Source organism: Pyrgilauda ruficollis, unplaced genomic scaffold, assembly GCF_017590135.1.
Source record: "Pyrgilauda ruficollis isolate IOZ18807 unplaced genomic scaffold, ASM1759013v1 scaffold302, whole genome shotgun sequence".
NCBI lineage: Eukaryota > Metazoa > Chordata > Aves > Passeriformes > Passeridae > Pyrgilauda > Pyrgilauda ruficollis.
In genome coordinates, this window is record NW_024524401.1 from 15,365 (window position 1) to 32,270 (window position 16,906).

General features: G+C 65.5%; 2 protein-coding genes across 2 annotated transcripts; both read left to right on the top strand.

The window, feature by feature from the left end:
• Nucleotides 1-1,796: 1,796 nt before the first annotated feature.
• CPXM1 (carboxypeptidase X, M14 family member 1) lies at nt 1,797-12,889 on the top strand. The gene is made up of 15 exons (XM_041473841.1): nt 1,797-2,260; nt 2,414-2,811; nt 2,926-3,045; nt 3,255-3,364; nt 4,005-4,144; nt 4,212-4,296; nt 5,708-5,858; nt 6,070-6,158; nt 6,266-6,389; nt 7,512-7,708; nt 8,667-8,846; nt 9,890-10,187; nt 10,976-11,115; nt 11,865-11,967; nt 12,546-12,889. The coding sequence occupies exons 1-15, from the start codon at nt 1,797-1,799 to the stop codon at nt 12,887-12,889; spliced, it is 2,943 nt and encodes a 980-aa protein (XP_041329775.1).
• A 523-nt stretch (nt 12,890-13,412) lies between these two features.
• On the top strand, nt 13,413-16,810 carry NAT8 (N-acetyltransferase 8 (putative)). Its single transcript, XM_041473840.1, has 2 exons — nt 13,413-14,425; nt 15,659-16,810. The coding sequence occupies exon 2, from the start codon at nt 15,667-15,669 to the stop codon at nt 16,324-16,326; it is 660 nt and encodes a 219-aa protein (XP_041329774.1). The 5' UTR covers nt 13,413-14,425; nt 15,659-15,666; the 3' UTR covers nt 16,327-16,810.
• Nucleotides 16,811-16,906: the final 96 nt, after the last annotated feature.

Genomic DNA, 16,906 nt, shown 5'->3' on the forward strand with positions numbered 1-16,906 from the left:
CCTGGTGGATCAAGTCCTCCCATTGGGACAGCGTTTTGTATCCGTTGACTTTCCCTTCATGCCATTCTTGGTCTCTCTTGGCTTTTCCTTGGTATGGGTCTTGGTTGATGGATTCTTCCTTTTGGGATGTCTCGTGGTTGATGAATCCTTCCATTTGGGACAGCTCCTGGTTGATGAATCCTTCCATTTGGGATGTCTCGTGGTTGATGAATCCTTCCATTTGGGATGTCTCGTGGTTGACAGATTCATTCATTTGGGACATCTGGTGGATTAAGTTTTCCCATTGGCACATTGTTTTGTATCCCTTGGCATCCCCTTGGCACCGTTCTTGGTGTCTCTTGGCTTTTCCTTGGCACAGCTCTTGGTTGACGAAGTTTTCCATGTGGGACATCACTTGGTTGAAGAGTTCTTCCATTTGGGACATCTCTTGGTTGATTAGATCTTCCCATTGGGACACACTTTTGTATCCATTGGCTTCCCCTTGGCACTGCTCTTGGGATCCATTGGCTTCCCCCTGGCACCGTTCTTGGGATCCGTTGCCTTGCCCTTGGCACCGCTCTTGGCTGGTGAATTCTTCCCATTGGGACAGATCCTCGCATCCGTTGCCTTGCCCTTGGCACAGTTCCTGGTCTCCCCTGGCTTTCTCCTGGCACAGCTCTTGGTCGATGAATTCTTCCATGTGGGACATCTCTTGGGTGATGAAGTCCAACCATTGGGACAGATCTCTGTATCCATGGGCTGTGCCCTGCCTCATCCCTTGGGATCTCTCTGCGTGCCCTCGGGATCCCTGTGGATCTCTGCTGTGTCCCCCCTGGCACAGCCCTTGGGGACCGCAGAATTCCCACTCTTCCTGCTCCATGGCCGACATCCCCTGTCCTTCCTGGGACTGGAGCCTCCACAGTCCCTGGACTGCCTGGGAGTTGGGATTTGGCTTCTCCAGAGGGATCCAGGAGCTGCTGCTCCTGGGAAAGGACCTGAACCCTTTGGGATCACACTGGGATCGGGGCATGGCACAGCTCCGGTGTCACAACAGGACATCCCAGCAACCACGGGGCCCTCTGGAACCTTCTGGAACCTTCTGGAGCTGCAGCCCCAGCCGCACACAACACCAGGGGTGTGCAGGGGGGGCTGTCCCCCACAGATGGCACGGGTGACACTGGAAGGACACTGGGGGCACCCAGATTCACCTGGAGCAGTGGCACCGTGAGAACGCGAGGAGCTTCAGCCAGGCCGGGTGAGATCCCAGACTGGAGCACGGGCTGGGAGCTCCTGGGGAATCTCCCTGCAGGAAGGACTCAGGGACACGGGGACAGCGACACACGACACAGGACTGTCCCAGCAGTGCGCGGTGGCTCTGACCCCGCTCCGCCTGTGGGGTGCGGGGAGCCCGAGCAGCTTCCAGGCACGATTCCTGCCGGGAAAAGCCACGGCGCCTTTAAGGCATCTCCAAGCGGGATCTGGCAGCCGCGGGCGCTGCACCAGGAAATTCCTGACATCCCGGGAAGTGCTGAGCCAGCGCGGATCGGGGCCGAGTGCGCCTCGGAGCCGGGAACGGCGCCAGGAGCGGGGCCGGGAATTCTGCAAACCTCGAAAGAGCCGTCACGCGGGGCTGGGGCACGGCCGCCCCTCCTGGGCCCGCGACAGAGCCGCGAGAGAAGGCAGGAGCTGCCTCTGGAGCCCGGGACAAAACCCGTCCCAGCATCCAGCCCTTGGAATCGGGCAGGGAATGCTCCGGCCCCGGTGCCAGCCCCGCTGCCCCCCGCTCCCCTGGGCTGGCGAAGGAGCATTCCCGGGTGATGTGGATCCAGAGGATCCCGGAGCGGTGCACAGAGCCAGAGGCGTCTGTCCCACTCCCTCCTCAGCCCGGCAGGGCTCTGGGACACCCCCAGGGACAGGACGGGGATGAGGACAAGGGACAGGGATGGCACCGGCGGCAGCTGCGCCGCCCTGTGCCCGCTCCGCGCCCGCGGGAAATCCCAATAAAAGAAGGGAAAGTCAGGCCAAGAAAGTTCTTTCGGGGCGGAAAAAGAGTGGGGGACAGGCAGGACCAAACCCCGGACCCGTACCCCGAGTCCCACCCGGGGCACCCCCGAGGGGTCGGGGCCGGGGACCGCCCCTCGCCGCCGGGTTCGGCCCCGCTCCGCCCGCACCGGCGTCTCCGGGACCTCCCGGGTCCCCGGGCTCGGCCGGCTACGCCGCCGCTGCGGCGGGAGGAGCCCCCGCGGACCCCCGGGCCACTCCCCGACGTGGTGGTGGGACAGTGGGGACACTGCGGGGGGCTGGGGACAGCGGGGATACAGGGAGGGGACAGTGGGACATGGTGATGGGACAGCGGGGACACGGTGGGGACACGGTAGGGACGTCGGTCAAGGCCCGCCGGTGAGCGGGCGGGAGCCGGTGTCCCCCGTTCGAGGGGTCGCCGGCCCCGCGGCACCGGGGCGGGCACGGCCAGCGGGACCCCCAAACCGAGCGGGGTGACCCCAACGAAGAGCACCGCCAGCGGGGTGTCCCCCAGAAAGGGCACCACGACGGGACCCCCCAAAACCAGCGGGGTGTCCCCCACGAAGGCCATCGCCAGGGGACCCCCTAAAGGCAGCGAGACGCCCCCCTGGAAAGGCACCACGGCGGGACCCCCCAAACCCAGCGGGGTGCCCCCTCCGAAGGGCACCACGGCCGCCCCCTCAAGGAGCAGCACCACGACGGGACCCCCGAAGGGCAGCACGGCGCCCCCGGTGCGGGGCAGCGCGATCCCCCCCAGCCCCGGCCCCTCCCGGCGCGGGGGGCTGCGGGACGGGGACCCCGCGGTCACAGGTAGGACCGGAGGGGTCGGGGGCGCTGGGAGGGGAGCGGCTGTGAAGGACAGAGTGTGCAAAGGGGGGTTCACGGAAAAAAGGGGTGCCAGGCTGTTCCCCTGTCCCCTTGCAGCCCCGGCGCCCACGGTGACCAAGGTGGCGGTGAGGAGGAGGAAGGTGGTGAGGAAGAAGGTGGTGAAGAAGAAGGTGCTGAGGAAGAAGCCGGAGGCTCCGGCCGCTCCGCAGGAGCCCCGTACGTGCGCTGGGTGCGGGTGGCCCGGGCATTGTCACCTGCACGCGGAGCTGGCCGTGTCCTGGGGACACCTGGGGACACCTGGGCGTTGGGGTGTTGACCCGTGGCTGGCGCGGTCCCCATGGCACAGCTCGGTGGGGACAGCGGGTGGGGACAGCCCCGGCCGTTCCGGGGTCCCTGTGTGAGCGCTGTCCCCGCTGTGTCCCCAGCGTGTCCCCCCCTGGGGCTGGAGTCCCTGCGGGTGCTGGACGAGCAGCTCCGGGCATCGAGCCACAAGCGGCACGGGCTGGGCGCGCACCGCGGCCGCCTCAACATCCAGGTACTGCCAGGTGTGCCAGGAATGGGCCAGGAGTGTGCCAGGGTGTGCCAGGGTGTGTCAGGGGTGTGCCAAGAGTGCCAGGAGAGGGCCGGGGTGTGCCAGGAGTGGACCAGAGTGTGCCAAGAGTGCCAGGAGAGGGCCAGGGGTGTGCCAAGAATGTGCCAGGCTGGGGGGATGTTTGGATGTCACCTACACAGCATGTGGCACGCGGGTGTGGCAAGTGCATGGCAAACGCAGAGTAGGTGTGGCACATTCGTGGCAAGTTTGTGGCATCTTCACGGCATGTTTGTGACATTTTGTGGCAAGTTCGTGTCATCTTCATGGCATGTTTGTGACATTTTGTGATGGGTTCATGGCATCTTCATGGCATGTTTGTGACATTTTGTGACAAGTTCATGGCATCTTCATGGCATTTTTGTGGCGAGTTTGTGGCATCTTCATGGCATGTTTGTGACATTTGGTGGCGAGTTTGTGGCATCTTCATGGCTCCCAAGTGTCCCAGGCGCTCTCCAGCTCCGTCCCCTCCCTCCCGTGTGGCTCCTCGTGATCCCAGTGTCACCACCACGGTGCCACCCCGGGCTCGGGGACACGGCGGGCGGTGGGGCCGTGTCCCTGTGCGTGTCCCCTCCCCTCCCCGCAGTCAGGGCTCTACGACGGTGACTTCTACGACGGTGGCTGGTGCGCGGGGCACGAGGACACGCGGCAGTGGCTGGAGGTGGACGCCCGGCGCCTCACCCGCTTCACCGGCGTGGTCACCCAGGGCCTCAACTCCATCTGGACGTAAGGGGACGAGGGGGACAAGGGGGGGACAGCGTGGGGGACCCCCTGACCCCCCTGTGCCCCACAGGTACGACTGGGTGACGTCCTACAAGGTGCAGGTCAGCAACGACTCGCACGCGTGGCTGCCGAGCCGCAACGGCACCGAGGAGGCGGTGGGTGACACCGGGGTGACACCCCCAGACGGGGTGGGGACATGGGGAGGTGACAGGGCTGGGGGGCAGGAATCACGTGGGAGGTAATGATGGGGGAGGGGGGTTAAGCATGGTGGGGAGGTTAATGATGTTCAGGGGTTAATTGTGCCAGGTGGGTAATGATGCCAGGGTGGGGTTAATTAGGCCAGGGTCAATTATACTGGGGGTTAATGGTGGTGGGGTTAACCATGCCAGGTGGGATAACCATGCCCGGGGAGTTAGTTAGGCCAGGGTCAATTATACTGGGGGTTAATTGTGGTGGGGTTAATTATGCCAGGTGAGTTAACCATTCCAAGGATTAACCGTGCCAGGGAGGTAACAATGGCAGGGGGTTAATTATGCCAGGGTTAATTATACTCGGGCTTAACCAGGTGAGATAATCCTGCCAGGGGGGTTAATTAGGCCTGGATTAATTGTGCTGAGGTTAACCATGGCAGGTGGGATAACCACGCCGGGCAGGGTGTTAACCACACCGGGTTAACCACACCAAGGAGGGTTAACCACCCCAGGGAGGGGAGCCCATCCCGGGGTGCCCATTCCAAGGAGCCCATCCCGGGGTGCCCGTGCCAGCTGGCTCCATGCCCGGGCTCTGTTGCCCTTGGCCTGGCCCTGCCAGGCACCCTGCAGCATTTCCCCCCAGCACAAAGGCTGCTTGTCCCTGCCTGGGCACCTGCCAGCCCCCCTGGCACAGCCAGGGGACATGGGGACACCCGTGGGTGTGGTATGGCACCAGGGGCGAGCATGGCAGCCTGGAGCTGGGGAGGGTTTGGGGTCCATGTGTCAAGGATGGGGTTGGGGTCCCTGTGCCTGGGGTGGACTTGGGGTCCCTGGGATTGTGCCAGGGCTGGGTTTGGGGTCCCTGTGCCTGGGGTGGACTTGGGGTCCCTGGGACAGGGCTGTGCTGGGACAAATTTGGGGGCCACGTGCCAGGGGTAGATCTGGGGGTTCCTGTACCATGGTTAGATTTGGGGTCTCTGTGCCTGGGGTGGATTTGGGGTCCCTGTGCCAGGGATGGATTTGGGGTTCCTGTACCATGGATGGATTTGGGGTCCCTGTGCCAGGGTGGGTTTGGGGTCCCTGTGCCTGGGGTGGATTTGGGGGTCACCATGTCAAGGCTGTACCAGGATCAGGTTTGGGGATCTCCATGCCAGGGGTGGATTTCGGGGTTCCCCTGCCTGACCCATGCCAGGATCAGATTTGGGGTTCCCTCTGCCCATCCCTGGTGCCTTTGGGCTCCGAGCAGCGCCCGCAGCCCCCCCGGCCGTGCCTGCTCCTCCTTACGGGCTGGAGGGCAGCGGGCAGCGCCTGCAGCCCCACGGGCGGCTGTCCCTGACCCCTCCTGTCCCCTCCTGTCCCCTCCTGTCCCCTGCAGGTGTTCCCCGCCAACAAAGACCCCGAGACGCCGGTGCTGAACCTGCTGCCCTCGCCGCTCGTGGGGCGCTTCCTGCGCATCAACCCCCAGAGCTGGTTCCCCAACGGCACCGTCTGCCTGCGGGCCGAGGTGCTGGGCTGCCCCGTGCCCGGTGGGTGTCCCCGGCTGTCCCCTGCCCCGTGGCGACCCGCTGGCTGTCCCCTGCCCCGTGGCGACCCCCTGGCTGTCCCTCTGGTCGCCACACGCCGCCCCAGCAGCGCCCAAACGCGGGCGATCGCCACCAGCGCTGTCGCCAGAGTCGCGGTCTGGGCTGCTCGCTGTCCCTGACCGTGTCCCCCCGTGTCCCCTCGGTGTCCCCGCAGACCCCAGCGATGCCCACGCCTGGCACTCCCCGGCCCCCCCCGAATCGCAGCTGGATTTCCGCCACCACAACTACAAGGAGATGAGAAAGGTGCCACCCTCCCCCCGGGCCCTGCGGGGGCTCCGTGTCCCCGAGGACAGCGGGGCTGGGGGGGCTGTGCCACCTCGGGGTGTCCCTGACGGTGCCACCGCCCACAGCTGATGAAGAGGGTGAGCGAGGAGTGCCCCGACATCACCCGCGTGTACAGCATCGGGCAGAGCTCCCGCGGGCTGCGCCTCTACGTGATGGAGATCTCGGACAACCCCGGGCAGCACGAAGTCGGTGCGTGCCGGGGGGACAGCTGGGGACAGCCGGGGACAGCCGGGGTGGGGCACCATGGGCGTGGGGACAGCGGCCAGGGATGCCCAGCTGGGGATGGGGTGTCTGGGGGTGCCCGGGATGAGGAGGGGGCGCCAGGGATGCCCTGGCTGGTGCAGGGGGGTGGGGACAGTCACCAGGGCTGGTGCTGGAGGACGGGGACTGTCACCCTGGCTGGCTCAGGGTGGGGTGACTGGGCCACCCAGTCTGGCATGGGATGCCCAGGATGGAGTTGGGGTCACCAGGGACACCCAGACCTGTGAAGGACGGGGGGACAGGGTGGCTGGGGACACCCAGGATGGGGATGGGGACACAGGGACACCCAGACTGGTGCAGGGTGGTGGGGACAGCCACCAGGCATGTCCAGACTGGAGCATGTGGGTGGGGACAGGGTGATGGGATGGGGACGGGGTCACCAGGACAGGGACAGAGACATCCAGACTGGTGCAGATGGATGGGGACAGGGTGACCAGGGACACCCAGGATGGGAATGGGATGTACTGGGACACCCAGACTAGTGCAGGACAGGGACACCCAGGATGGGGATGGGGACGCAGGGACACCCAGACTGGTGCGGGATGGAGATGGGGACACCTGGACTGGTCCAGGGTGGGGATACAGGAACACCCAGACTGGTGAAGGACAGGACAGGGACACCCAGACTGGTGCAGGGTGATGGGGACAGTCACCAGGGATGTCCAAAGTGGAGGACGTGGATGGGGACAGAGTGACCAGGGATGCTCAGGATGGAGATGGGGACACAGGGACACCCAGACTGGTGCAGATGGGTGGGGACAGGATGTACTGTGACACCCAGACTGGTCCAGGATGGGGACAGGGACACCCAGGGTGGTGCAGGGACATGACATGGGGACAGGGACACCCAGGGTGATGCAGGGACATGGGGACAGGGACACCCAGGATGGGGATACAGGGACACCCAGATTGGTGCAGGGACATGGGGACAGTGATCAGGGACTCAGAGACACCCAGACTGGTCCAGGATGGGACAAGGACACCCAGACTGGTGCAGGGACACGGGGACAGTGGCCAGGGTCCCTCCAGCCACCCGTCCTGGCCCCGCAGGAGAGCCGGAGTTCCGCTACGTGGCCGGCATGCACGGGAACGAGGTGCTGGGCCGGGAGCTGCTGCTGAACCTGATGGAATTCCTGTGCCGGGAGTTCCGCCGGGGCAACCCCCGCGTGGTGCAGCTGGTGACGGACACGCGCATCCACCTGCTGCCCTCCATGAACCCCGACGGCTACGAGACCGCCTACAAGCTGGTACGGCTGGCACCGCCCGTCCCGCGGGGATCCCAGTGATCCCGGTGCCCATCCCAGTGCCATCTCAGGGATCCTGGTGCCCATCCTGGGGATCCCAGTGCCCATCCTGGTGACCACAGTGCCCATACTGGTGCCCATCCCAGTGACTGCTGTGCCCATCCCGGTGATCCTGGTGCCCATCCCGGTGCCATCCCAGTGATCCCAGTGCCCATCCCAGTGCCCATCCCGGGGTTCCCAGTGCCCATCCTGGGGATCCTAGTGCCCATCCTGGTGCCATCCCAATGACCATGGTGCCCATCCCGGGGATCCCAGTGATCCCAGTGCCCATCCCTGTGCCCGTCCCGGTGATCCCAGTGCCCATCCTGGGGATCCTAGTGCCCATCCTGGTGCCATCCCAATGACCATGGTGTCCATCCCGGGGATCCCACTGATCCCAGTGCCCATCCCGGTGATCCCAATGCCCATCCCGGGGTTCCCAGTGCCCATCCCAGTGAATCCGGTGCCCATCCCGGTGTCCATCCCAGTGACCACGATGCCCATCCCAGTGCCCATCCTGGTGACCACAGTGCCCATACTGGTGCCCATCCCAGTGACTGCTGTGCCCATCCCAGTGGCCATCCTGGTGACTGCACTGCCCATCCTGGTGCCCATACTGGTGATCCTGGTGCCCGTGGTGCCCATCCCGGTGCCCATTCCAGTGATCCTGCTGATCCCAATGCCCATCCCAGTGCCCATCCCGGTGACTGCAGTGCCCATTCTAGCACCGATCCTGGTGCCCATCCCGGTGATCCCCGTGCCCGTGGTGTCCATCCCGGTGATCCCCATGCCCATGGTGCCCATCCCGGTGATCCCGGTGCCCATCCCAGTGCCCATCCCGGTGATCCCAGTGTCCATCCCGGTGATCCCCATGCCCATGGTGCCCATCCCGGTGATCCCGGTGCCCGCGGTGCCCCGGCAGGGCTCGGAGCTGGCGGGATGGGCCATGGGCCGCTGGACGTACGAGGGCATCGACCTCAACCACAACTTCGCCGACCTGAACACGGCGCTGTGGGACGCCGAGGACAACGACCTGGTGCCCCACGAGTTCCCCAACCACTACATCCCCATCCCCGAGTACTACACCTTCGCCAACGCCACGGTGAGACCCCAAAACCCCCATCCTGTCACATCCAGAGTGTGACCCCAAAACACCCCACCCCTCCCGGGCTGGTGCTGTGGTGAGACCCCAAAACCCCCATCCTGTCACATCGGGGTGAGACCCCAAAACCCCCATCCTGTCACATTCAGAGTGTGACCCCAAAACCCCCATCCTATCACATTGGGGTGAGACCCCAAAACACCCCAACCCTCCCGCGCTGGTGCCATGGTGAGACCCCAAAACCCCCATCCTATCACCTTAGAGTGAGACACCAAAACCCCCATCCTGTCACTGTGAAACCCCAAAAACCCCATGCTATCACATTGGTGTCATGGTCAGACCCCAAAAGTCCCATCCTATCACATTGGGGTGAGACCCCAAAACCCCCATCCTATCACATCCATGGTGAGGCCCCAAAACCCCCCAGAGTGCCCCTGAAACCCCCCTAAAACCCCTCAAAAACCCCCAAAACTCCTCCCAATCCACCGGGCTGGTGCTGCCCACCCACAGGGCGCTGCACTGGGGCTGAACCCGCCCAGCTCCGTGGGTCACCAGAAGCCACAAGGATGTGGCCACCACCACCACGAGGCCCTGGTGACAGCGGTGTCACCGCACAGGCAGCCCTGGAGGAATGGGTGACAGCGGTGTCACTGCGCAGGCAGCCCCGAGGTGCAGGTGACGGCGGTGTCACTGCACGGGTGGCCCTAGAGATATGGGTGACAGCAATGTGACTGCACCAGTGGCCCCAGAGATGCATGGGTGGCTGCGGAGGTGTGGGTGACAGCAGTGTCACCGTGCAAGTGGCCCCGAAGACGCAGTGACAGCGGTGTCACCGTACACATGACCTCAGAGACGCGGTGACGGCGGTGTCACCGCACAGGTGGCCCTAGAGATGCGGGTGACAGCGCTGTCACTTCACCAGCGGCCCCAGAGATGCATGGGTGTCCGTGGAGGCGTGGGTGACAGCGGTGTCACTTCACCAGTGGCCCCAGAGATGCCTGGGTGTCCCCAGAGGCGTGGGTGACGGCGGTGTCACCGCGCAGGTGGCCCCGGAGACGCGGGCGGTGATCGCGTGGATGCAGCGCTACCCGTTCGTGCTGAGCGCCAACCTGCACGGCGGCGAGCTGGTGGTCACCTACCCCTTCGACATGAGCCGCACCTACTGGAAGGCCCAGGAGCTGACCCCGACGCCCGACGACGGCGTCTTCCGATGGCTGGCCACCGTCTACGCCACCGCCAACCTGGCCATGGCCAGCGGCGAGCGCCGGCGCTGCCACTACGACGACTTCACGCGCCACGGCAACATCATCAACGGTGCCAACTGGCACACGGTGGCTGGCAGTGAGTAGGGACACTCTGAGCTCAGGTGACACACGGTGGCAGTGAGCAGGGACACTCTGAGAGCTCAGGTGGCACATGGCAGTGAGCAGGGACACTCTGAGAGCTCAGGTGGCACATGGCAGTGAGCAGGGACACTCTGAGAGCTCAGGTGGCACATGGCAGTGAGCAGGGACACTCTGAGCTCAGGTGGCACATGGCATTTCTTTCTTTTTTGTTAGGGTCAGGATTAAATGTGTGGGATGATATTTCTCGTTTGGACTCAGATGTTTGTCAGTTCTTATCTATGTCACAAACCCTGAGTTTTACAGTAATTTAACAAGCTAAAAAGGGAGCTCTGTCTCTCTCTCTACAAGGCCTTTTAAGGATAAACTATCCAACTAAAGAAATGACACCTAAATTATTTTTATTTTTAACTCAATAACCTGTGACTTGCAATGTGGACTTTTTTATCTAATTACACAAAACCACCCAAACCCATGGAGAAGAAGGTAAGAAAGAAGGACCAGCAGTGCCCTGAAACTTCTATTTTGCTTTATAGATATCATTATATTTTAAAACCTTAAACTCTGAGTTTTCCACCACGTGATATTACACACTTTTAATCAAACAGCACATTCAAAATCTTAGTTCTATCGTTTAATTTTGGAAGTTTCTCCATGGCTTTAGGTTAAATGCAGTGTTCTCTGGGGGTCAGTGCCTGCCAGCACAGAAAGTCTGAAATTCTCAGAGACACTCCGGGACTTTTCTGTCACTTTGTCCCCTGCTGCCACCCGCCCTGTGCCCCGCAGGTATGAACGACTTCAGCTACCTGCACACCAACTGCTTCGAGATCACCGTGGAGCTCTCCTGCGACAAATTCCCGCACGCCTCCGAGCTGCCCGAGGAGTGGGAGAACAACCGCGAGTCGCTGCTGCTCTTCATGGAGCAGGTGGGGCACGGGGTGGCACCGGGGTGGCACCCGGGTGGCACCCGGGGTGGCACCCGGGGCTTGGGGACACGGCTCGAGGGTGGCAGGAGACACCCCGGGTCTGTCCGTGCGGAGGGGCCGGAGCGTGATGGGAATGGGGGGAATGGGGTGCTGGGATGAGGGGGGTCCCGAGTGGGGGATTTGGGGGGTTTGGGATGTGGGGACACTGAGGGACTCCAGGTGGTTCTGGGATCAGGGGATAGTGGGGAAGGGGGGTCCAGAGTGGAAGGGGAGTACAGGATGGAGAATTTGGGGGGGTTTGGGACATGGGGACACTGGGGGGGTTCTGGGGGTGCTGGGACCAGGGGGACTCTGGGGAAGAGGGGTCCAGGATGGGGAATTTGGGGAGTTTGAGACATGGGGACACTGAGGGGATCCAGGTGGTTCTGGGATTATGGGGACACACTGGGAGTCCAGAGTGGGGGATTTGGGGGGCTTTGGGACATGGGGACACTGGGTGGGGTCTGGAGGTGCTGGGACAGTGGGGACACTGGGGGTGCTGGGACAATGGGGACACTGGGTCACGGACAGGGCAGACCCCCAGGGGGTCTCTGTAAACCTTTGAGGGGGGACACGCTGGGGACATTCCAGGGTGGCCATGGGCACGGCAGGGTTCAGCAGGGTGGCAGCGGGACGTGGCTGTCCCCAAACGCTGAGGGTGGCACCGGGAGGGGGGGGACACCCCTGTGGCACCTGCCCATGCCCTGCAGGTGCACCGCGGGATCAAGGGCGTGGTCAGGGACAGTGACACCGAGCAGGGCATCCCCAACGCCATCATCTCCGTGGATGGCATCAACCACGACGTCCGCACCGGTACGGGGACACCGGGATGGGGGGGGATGGGATTTGGGGTGGGAATGGGAGCGGGATGAGGTGGGAATGAAGGTGGGATGGGATGGGAACGGGGTGAGGATGGAGATGGGAATGGGGATGGGGACAGGGAAAGGAATGAGATGGGATTTGGGAATTGCAGATGGGGATGGAAATAGGATGAGACTGGGAAAGGGGATGGGATGGGATGGGGACAGGAATGGGATTGGGATGGGAAGAGAAATGGGATGAGGTTGGGAATAGGGATGGGACAGGAATGGATGGCATTGGGGATGTGAATGGGACAGGGCTGGGGACAGGGAAAGGAATGGGCTGGGATTTGGGGATGGGATTGGGAATTGCAGATGGGGATGGAAATAGGACTGGGAAAGGGGATGGGGACAGGAGTGGGATGGGGCTGGGGACAGGGATGGAAAGGGGATGGGATTGGGATTGCAGACGGCAACAGGAGCAGGATTAGGCTGGGAATAGGGGTGGGATCGGGGATGGGAGTAGGAATAGAGGTGGGACAAGAGCGGGACAGGGGTGGGGACAGCAGTGTGACACCGCCCCCGCCGCAGCCTCGGACGGGGACTACTGGCGGCTGCTGAACCCGGGCGAGTACGAGGTGACGGCGCGGGCCGAGGGCTACGAGGCGGCCACGCAGCCGTGCCGGGTCTACTTCGAGAACGTTCCCACCCCGTGCAGCTTCCGCCTGGCGCGGGCGCGGGGCCGCCACCGGCCCGGCAGGACCCGGCCGGGCCCCGACCCGGCCCTGCGGCTGCAGCGGCTGCGCCTCCGCCGCCTGGGCCGGGCCCGGGGGCCGGGCGGGACGGCTCCCAGTAAAGCTCGGCTGCGCTGCCGCTGCGAGTCTGCGAGCATGGAGCGGCGGAGGGACCGGGAAAGAGAACGGGAACGGGAATAGGAGTGGGAGCAGGAAAGAGAACGGGACCGGGAACGGGGCTCGATCCTGCCCCGGAGCCCCGCGTGGGAACTCGGCGAGGCCACGCCCCTCGACAGGCCACGCCCACTTCCCGCCCGTCAATCGCGCCGCCGCGGTAAAGCCCCGCCTATTCGCTGCGGACCAATAGGAATCCCGCGCTGAGCCGCGCCCTTCATTAGGACACGCCCCTTTCCGTGGTAGAAATAGTAATCGGCTATAAGCCACGCCCATAAATCCCCGCCCCTTTCCTGGTGTCGCGGTCTCCGCACGACCCCGCCCCTTTTCCCCAATGCATCATCTGGCCCCCCCATGTGCACGTGAGCGCTTGTCCCGCCCTCCCTTCATCTCTGGGGGCCTATTGGCTGCTGGCGGCGGGAGGGGCGGGGCGTGGCGGCGGCGGGACCAATCGGGTGCGAGATTCATCGGCGGAGCGGAGGGGGCGGGGTTGGGGAGACACTGAGGGGGCTCGGGGACACGGGGAGGGGACACGGGGGGACATTGGGGGGACGTACGGGGCTTTGGGGACACGGAGACAGGGTCGGGGGTGGGGTCTGGGGGGCCATGGGGTCCTGGCCGGAGGGTCGGCACCACCATCAGAGCCAGCACCCCCCGGGACACGGGGACAGCGGCACGGGGCACCCCCAGTCCCGCGGGGGGCACTGGGGGGTTGTGGGGTACAATAAAGGGGTTGTGGTGACCCCCCCGGCGGCCCTGCAGGGTGGGGGGCTGTGCCCTGCTGGGCCCTGGTGCCACCATGTCCCCTCCCCAAATGAAGGGCTGTCCCCAGCGCTGGGCTGAGCCGTTCCTGGGGGTCCCCAACACCCCCGGGACCCCCGTGACACCCCACGGGGAGGCTCCGGCACGGGGCTGGGGGGGGCGATCATCACCACGAGGACCCCCCCAGCCCCCTGGGGTGACCCTGGGCAGGGCATGGGGGTCCCCACAGTGAGGACACCCACTCTGCGAGAGCCTGGACCCCCACCCCACTTCCCCGTAGCCACCCATTGCTGCCCCATCGCCGGGATTTGGGGGTGACAGAGGTCTCGTGCAGTGTCCCCCCCGCCACTGCCCGGACCCCCCGTGCCCTGCGCTCCCCCAAATCCCCCCCCGTGACCCCACAACCTTCCGGGATCTCTTTATGGCATCATCGGCAGGGGCAGCGCTTCCCGCTCGGCGCCTGCGCCCGCCGCGCCGCCGGAGCCTCCTCCGGCCTGGGCACGGCCCGAATTGGGGGTGTCCCCCCTTCCCCGTGCTGCCACCGGAGCCCCCCCAAAACCCGCCGGACCCCCGACCCGCAGCGCCGCAGAGCGATGGGCTGAACGCGTCCGGCTTCTTGCGGGCACGGGCCGGGCTGGGGGGTGCGGCGAACAAAGACCCCCCCCCAAAAACAGCCCCTCGGCGCGGTGCCGGGGGGGTCACCGAGCGCCCCTCGGGCCGCTGAGGGACCCCCCGGTTGTCCCCGAGGAGCCGCAGAGCCGCCGGTCCCGGTCTGAGGAGCGACAGCGCCGGGAGCAGCAGGTGGGGGGGGGCGGCNNGGGGGGGGTTGGGGCCGGGCACCCCCCGCAGCGCCGGGTTTGGGGCATTTTGGGGACCTCCCCGCCGTGCCCAGCATGGCTCTGTCCCCCCATACCCGCGGGGTGGGGGGGCTGTGCCCGTGTCCCCTCCTGTGCCTGTGCCCCCTCCTGTCCCCTCCTGTCCCCGTGCCCCCCCCGGGCCCTTTGCCCCTTTGCCCCTTTGCCCCTTTGCCCCTTTGCCCCGCTCCGTCACTGGCACAGCGCGGTGCCCACGCTCTGCCCACCTTTGCCCGGGGCGGGTTCGTGCCGCGGCTCCCGGTGAGTGCCGGAGTCCCGGTGAGTGCCAGGGTCCCGGAGAGAGGGTGGGAGGCACCCCCAGATCCTGCAGCTTTTCCCCTGTGTCCCCCCCTCTCCCCAGTGCCCGTGCTGCCACCGCGGGTGTGCCAGGTAAAGCCCCTGCCCAGCTGGGGTGGGGGGTGAACACCTGAGGGCTCAGCAAGGGGGAAAAGGGACCCTCTCCCCAACTTTTTTCCCCTTGTTTTTGGGGACCCTCGGGTGGGAGCAGCACTGGCACTGCCCTGACCCCCTTGTGCCATGCCAGGGATGGGTCTGGGGGCGCCCTGGGGATCCCGGTGAAGGTGGGCACTGCCCTGACCCCTTGTGCTACCCCAGGGATGGGTCTGGAGGTCCCCACCATGGCACTGCCCTGACCCCTTGTGCCACCCCAGGGATGGGTTTGGGGGCACCCTGGGGGTCCTTGTGAGCGTGGGCACTGCCCTGACCCCCTTGTGCCACCCCAGGGATGGGGCTGGGGGATATCCTGAGGGTCCCTGTGAAGGTGGGCACTGCCCTGACCCCCCTGTGCCCTCCCAAAGACGGGGTCTGGGAGTCCCCTTCCATGGCACTGCCCTGACCCCCTTGTGCCACCCCAGGGATGGGTCTGGGGGCACCCTGGGGGTCCGTGTGAGGGTGGGCACTGCCCTGACCCCCCTGTGCCATCCCAGAGATGGGCTCTGGAGGTATCGTGGAGGATCTCCATCCATGGCACTGCCCCGACCCCTTGTGCCACCCCAGGGATGGGTCTGGGGGTCCCCATCCATGGCACTGCCCCGACCCCTTGTGCCACCCCAGGGATGGGTCTGGCCGTCCCTGTCCCCCCCGTACCCCCCATCATCCATTTCCCCCAGCCCATCCCCGCCATGGCACCACCCTAACCCCTCTCCGTGCCACCCCCCAGGTGCCCCCATGGCGTCGTTCCGCATCCGGCAGTACCAGGACCACGACTACGAGGCCGTGCGGGCGCTGTTCGCCCGCGGCATCCTGGAGCACGCTCCGGCCAGCTTCCGGCACGTTCTGCGGGCGGCGCGGGTGCGCCTGGCGCTGCTGGCCGTCTTCGTGGCGGCGAGGGCGGCCGCGGGCTCCTGGGTGCTGGGGCTGGGCGCGGTGGCGCTGGCGCTGGTGCTGCTCTGGGTGCTGGTGCGCTCGCTCTGCGCCGACTACGTGCGCGAGGCGCTGGGCACCGACCTGTGCGACATGCCCGGCACGTACCTGCGCCCGCCCGACTGCCGCTTCTGGGTGGCCGAGGAGGGCGGCGCCGTGGTGGGCATGGTGGCGGCGGTGCCCACGGGCCGAGGTGAGCTGGAGCTCAAGAGGATGTCGGTGAGCCGGGATCACCGGGGCCGCGGGTTGGCGCGGGCGCTGTGCCGGGAGGTGCTGGCGTTCGCCCGCGCCCGCGGCTACGGCACCGTGGTGCTCAGCACCTCCGTGGTGCAGGTGGTGGCGCAGCGGCTCTACGAGGGGCAGGGGTTCCGCAGGGTGGGCACCTCGTACCCCTCGCTGCTGAGCACCTTGCTGAACTTCCAGTTCTTTCACTACCGCTGTGACTTGGGCGATGGCAATAAGTAGGGGGGCCCGGGCGGCGCGGTCCCGGCGTGGAGGGTCCGGCATGGTGCCCCAAACCGTGGCACGTCAGCTCCAGCCCCGGCGCGGCGCCGCGAGCCCGGGACATGAGGCGTCGCCGTGGCACCCGAACCCTGGCACCGCCGCTGCCCGTGAACCCTGGCACCGCTATGGCACCCCAAACCCGGCCCCGGAACGCCACCCCATCACTCCGACCCCAATCCTGGCACAGCAGCACCGGCACAGCACCGCAATCCCAGGACACGAAGCACCGCCGCGGCACCCCAGCCTGGCACTGCCTTGGCACCGTGACACCAGGACGTGTGGCACTCGCTGCCTCGGCGCCCCGGCTCCGGGATCCACCGCAGCACTCCAACCCCGGCGCTGAAGCACCGCCATGGCACCCCCGATCCCCGCCCCGGCACAGGGGGCACCTCCGTGGCCCTTCCTGGATTTCCAGCAGCAGGAAATAAAGAGAGACCTGTAGGAACGGTGTGTGTGACAAGGGACATCTTGGGGCACGGGGACATCCCCTGGGGGTAAGGGACAGCCTGGGGCACAGCGAACGCTCTGAGGGACAAGGGAT

Coding starts and splice junctions, on each gene's coding strand:
- CPXM1 (XM_041473841.1), top strand. CDS start 1,797: ATGTGGATCCAGAGGATCCCGGAGCGGTGCACAGAGCCAGAGGCGTCT. Junction 3,046..3,254: donor GGCCGCTCCGCAGGAGCCCC/GTACGTGCGCTG, acceptor CTGTGTCCCCAG/CGTGTCCCCCCCTGGGGCTG. Junction 6,390..7,511: donor CCCCGGGCAGCACGAAGTCG/GTGCGTGCCGGG, acceptor CTGGCCCCGCAG/GAGAGCCGGAGTTCCGCTAC.
- NAT8 (XM_041473840.1), top strand. CDS start 15,667: ATGGCGTCGTTCCGCATCCGGCAGTACCAGGACCACGACTACGAGGCC.